The following is a 5,271-nucleotide window of genomic DNA, read 5'->3' as shown; positions in this document are numbered from 1 at the left end:
ATAACTGAATAAACTAATTAGTAGAATCAATAAAAGCAAGTTATAGAATCAAACGAGACAGCCTTAGCATTAATTTTTAACCCTTATACCAACATCTAACATCACCTTATAAATAAACAAATCTAAGAAGTAAATCTTTGTGGCTCCTATGATTCTACCAGAATGCCACACTCAGAATTAGCTTAAGTTTTTGTTTTCCATTTTTTCACCAACGGCAAAACTTATACCCTATGTTATTCAAATGAATTATGATCATACTGCAAATAAGGACAAAACTTTCCCTTGAATCACGGAGAAGCATCTTCCTCGTAGATAAAAATATTTACTAAAGAGTGTTAGAGAATGAATAAAAACAACAATTAAATCTTGTTCTACTAGATGGATTGGGAATACCAAATTGACCTAAAAAACACAGAACAGATCCAAAGGGAAAAGCAAGCTAAGTTTCTTCTTTATAAAAAATTACAAGTCTAGTAAAGGAACTCAAAACAGAAAATCAGAAGAAAGATCCTGATCTGTATTTATCTCATATACAGTTATCCATCTCAAGCAAGTAGTAAGTAGACTGCGAGGCTGCTACCTGAACTACCATGCTTATGCTGTGCCCAGAAGCTGTCGTGACTCACACCATATATAGGTAAACATATGATGATGAATGAACAATTATTCAATCAATCAAACTTTGCTTTCACTTGGTCATCAATACATGACTCATAGTCATATCTAAGCTCAATGAACTTATCTACACCTAAAATAGAGATTTGAGTAGAACCAAGTACTAGATCCTTTCAATGAGATATCACTAATATGAAAATTGGAAGATAATATTGCAAGGGAAGGCAGCAGCAACAGCAGCATCCACATATCAGCTAGGTTACAAACAAACAAGAGAAATCAGAAACTATGTGAACAAATCCTAGTTAAACCACCCATCAACATCTCACTTATGTCTCTATCTCTCTTCTCTCCATTTTACTGTTTCTTCTCTGATTTTTACTCCCACCTACTTGTATTTGTATCTACAAATTTCAGGCGATGCACCAAAGTTGTGTGTCAGCCTATCAGTCCATGTTAAGAATTTGTACTTATGCATCAATCATTTATTAAACACCAAGTAGTTGATACACATCATGACTATGAAGGGAATTGAAGAATGACAACAATCAACAAGCAATGAAATGCGGCGGAAATAAATAAACCATATCGGTCAAATTAGTCACAATTTAGACAGAGGGAGAGTTAACAATGGATGAAGAAAAAAGAATAAGGTTTAAAACTAGTTGATACTTGATAAAGGAAAAATGCCATAGATCTCATTGCCTATTATCATGAACATCCTTTTTTCTCATAGTATATCTTACGTAGTTGAGACCTTTCCTTGGTAAAACATTCCACAAACTTGTTAAAGAACAACTCTTCAGAAACATAAAATGGGGTACTTAAATCATCATTCTTGTTTCTCAGACCTCTTGAAAGTAAATACTGGAGAACAAAAGCCCTTGGAATAATCCTTCTCTCCAAATTATATCCAAAAAGCCATGGAATCTTGGCAAGACTCAAAGGGTCCCAACCTAATTGATTGACCCAAAGTTTCATCACCTCATTAATCTTATCCTTAGATGATAGCATACATAAAGGGTTCCTCCTGAATGCTTGGGACGTTGTTTCTTTAGACCAACCCCAGCTCTTCAAGATATCGACTTTCGCATCCCACAGTGATTTCCGTATAGTCTTCTTGGCTAGCAAAGCTATGGCGAATTTAACCGATGACGGATCAAACCCTAATTCCTTTACTTCATCCACAGGCTTCCTCAAATCAGAAGAAAAGAGCACGGACACTCTGGTACGATACAAATGGCGGATTGCGGAGTTAGATACTCCTGCATCAGCCAACAACTTGACATTTTTTGGCAAGCGAGGCTCCATGAACAAAGCAGGGAAAGAAGCAATGCAACGGAGCGTTTTCTGATCGGATTCAAAGAAGGTGTTCATCATTCCATAAGTAGGGATTATGTTGTTCTTGAGGCTCGAATGCAAGAATCTAGGGTTCCTAGTGGCTAGCAGAACAATGTCATCGGTGGAAGCACCTTTGGAGGCCAGAAATTGAAACTTTGGCAGGATTCTTTCCGGATTGGCTGAAAGTATCTTAGGTAGCTTAGCAACAATGGAAGCGATTTGGGAATGGGAGAATCCATGGGTCTTGAAGAATGCGATGATTAAGTCTGCCTTGTGTGGGGTCTTGAAACGATGCCGTTTTGATGCGTTTAGAGCAGATTGTGGGGTGAAGCCAAGGTTATTGATGAGGTATGAAACCGTCAAAGAGTGTGATTGTGAAGTGCAGAACATGTGTGGTTGTGTTCTTTGGAATAGAACTTTTAGGTTTAGATAGATAAGGGGTTTGTAACGGTGGGAGTTAAACATGTTGGTTGATGAATGACGAGTGATAACAGAGAACAACAAACAAAAAAGATGGAATTATAGAAGCATAAAAGAATTCGTATGAGATTGAAGGAAGAAGCTACTTAATTGAGCAAGAAGAGAAGGGAAGGCAGTTTAGAGAGTAAAAAGCGACTTTGGCGATGGCGTGAGCAGAGAGGGTTCCTTTGGTTGTGGCGAGAACTGATGGGATGGGAGAAGCGGGCGAGAGCGAGAGCGAGAGGAACAGGGTATTTCACTATTTTGGGAAAAATGAAAAAAAAAAAAAGGGCAATTCACGTAAAAAAACACTAGATCACAATCAATTTTATGTTAATCCCCTAAAGGCAGAAATATTAAGTGCCAATTATTTAATTTGAATTGATTTAATTTGAATTGATTAAATTCGATTTAGTTATTTTAGTGATAATCCATCTATAATAAATTAAAACCAATTATTTTAACTTTTAAAGTAAATTTATGGTATGTGTTTATAGTAATTTAAATTGATTGGATTTAAATTAGATTATAGTAAATCATTTTGAGTGACTTCGATTTAGTATATATATTAATATTTTAATTTGTAATAACATTACGAAAATATAAACTTTTTAAAAAATATGGTTGTACGAGATGTTTTTAGTACGGGTTGAGGGATGGATCGAGAACTTGCGGGTCGAGGCTGATGCCAGATCACTAGATTGGAGCGATAAGGGGAGGTACCTGCAAAGACACTCCGACGCTCAAGTCAGAATGGATCTGAGAGGTATAAGGTGTGAGGAGTGAATGAATACCTGGAGGGACTAGAGTCCTTTATTTATAGATGGTGGTGAATATCATATCTTATCTTGTTTGGCTAAGATAAGGGAGACATTTGAATTCGAAAGTTAGTTAGGAGTTCTTATCGGGCTGGTTTTGGGCCCTTTGAGTGGCGGAGAGGGTTTTGGATCTGGGCGACTGGGTCCGGAGTTATTCCGGGTGTAGAATCTGTGGGTTGGATCCGTAACAGTTGCCCCCACAGCGGGAGGACGATCGAGGTCGGTCTCTGTCGCTGAGAGGTATGGTTTTGGTCGCTTAGTCGTTTCATCGGAACGTTCGGTAGATGTCGTTTTTTGTGCGGGTCGGCGCCCTGGTAGTAGTTTTCATGTTTTGGGCTTGGTTCGTCTTCCGTGCCGTTCGTTTGGTGCGAACCTTCCGTTTTCTTGCGCTCGTTTAATTTTTCGAGACATGCTTTTTGGTTTCCCGAAGGAGCATTTATTGCAAGGGAAAATTTCTCCTTTTTGCCCTTCTGCGTTTTGTTTATTCTTTGGGGTATTTTCGTCTTTCTTCTTTGGGTTTAAAAATCATTTTGGTTCCCATTTTTCTTTTCCTTGTTGCTTTTTCTGGTTCTAAGCTTTCAAGAGTACTTTCCCTCTATTCTGGTGCTGTTCTGTGTTTCTGGTTGTGTTCCTGCTCTTCTGTTCCAGCATTCTTCAGGCTTTCGCTTCGCATTATCAGGTTAGCCTTCTTTTTTCTTTGTTTATTTTACAGTCATTCTATTCCTGTCTGCTTTGCATTTCTGTGTTTTTAGTGTGGATTGGGGTTGTCTTTTTTGTGTATGGTGTTTCTGTTCTTTTGGGTGATGGGTTTCGTAGGGGGGATGAGCACCACTGTGTAGTTGGTAGTAGGTAGTGGTATTTGCTTTAGTTTTCCCTCGCCGTTTTCTGCCATGTGGTTTAGGCTGATGGCGGTGCTCATCGATGTTTTAGGTATAGCGCGTCGGAGGACCGAGGGTGTGAGGGCTCCGGTGATACCAGCGGGGGCGTCCCTTTCCTTTACTCCTGGGTAACCAGTGATGTGTGGGGGACACCGTCGCGGATGACGGAGGCGGACCTCCAACGACTTCGTGATGAGGGGGCTGTTTGCGGGGTGGTGACGCCGAGCATCATTATGAGTTTTCCGTTCCGGGGGTTTACGAGAGGGTTTGTTATACTAACTTGGACTCGCCGACCGTTCCGGATTGGTTATGGGTGTACGAGGCAATGTTCACCTGTCTTGGCGTGCGGCTGCCCTTTTTCCCTATCGTTCAACAGTTGTTGAGCCAATGTTCCGTGGCGCCGTCCCAGCTGCATCCGAATAGTTGGGCGGCGATCCGGACTTTTGAGCTCATGTGCGAGTTTCTGGAGCTTCCGGTGTCCGTGAATGTATTCCTTTTCCTCTTCTTGTGCACCTTTCCTTCCAAGGAGGGAAAGCACAAGAAGGGGTATATGTCTTTTAGGGCTCAGCCTCATCGTCAGGTATTCGGCTTGTATGAAGATTCTTTTTATGGGTTTAAGAGTGGGTATTTCAAGGTCCATCCTACAAAGGGGCATCATCCGTTCTGGCTGACGTTGGAGGGTGAGCGGCGGTTCCCCACATATTGGAATTTTGTGGTGGGGGCTGTCTGTTCTCACCCGGGTGACGCAGGAGTTTTTGACTGCGAAAGACCGGGATGTCGCCCTCGTCTTGTGGCAGTTGTTTGGGGAGCGTCCTCTTAATCCTAGGGATGTGATCTGTGTTTTGTTTCCACTTCTCTCTTTTTTTTCTTGTGGTTCCGAGTTGGGTACTTATGCTTTTTCTTCTTTTAATCTTTCTTGCAGTTAAGATGGCTGGGGGTTTGACGACTCTTGCAAGGTTGAAGGCTCAGTTGTCTCAGGGGACTCCTTCTAGCGGTACTCCCTCCACTCCGACCTCACGACCTTCTGATGATACGAGAACTGTCTCTGAGGATCTGGCGTTGACTGAAGGTGGCACCGAAGGGTCAGGTCGGGGTGTGGAGGTTGATGATGATGTGGTGGTGGTGTCGCCGGAGGGTGCTTCCCGGAAGCGAAAGCGGTC

The 5,271-nt window shown here is 41.5% G+C and overlaps 1 protein-coding gene across 1 annotated transcript; it reads right to left on the bottom strand.

Moving 5' to 3' along the window:
• Window positions 1-1,326: 1,326 nt before the first annotated feature.
• Window positions 1,327-2,346, bottom strand: LOC112742359 (transcription termination factor MTERF15, mitochondrial-like). The gene has a single exon (XM_025791597.1). The coding sequence runs from the start codon at window positions 2,344-2,346 to the stop codon at window positions 1,327-1,329; it is 1,020 nt and encodes a 339-aa protein (XP_025647382.1).
• Window positions 2,347-5,271: the final 2,925 nt, after the last annotated feature.

Source organism: Arachis hypogaea, chromosome 14, assembly GCF_003086295.3.
Source record: "Arachis hypogaea cultivar Tifrunner chromosome 14, arahy.Tifrunner.gnm2.J5K5, whole genome shotgun sequence".
NCBI lineage: Eukaryota > Viridiplantae > Streptophyta > Magnoliopsida > Fabales > Fabaceae > Arachis > Arachis hypogaea.
This window is presented reverse-complemented; position numbering and strand designations above follow the sequence as displayed.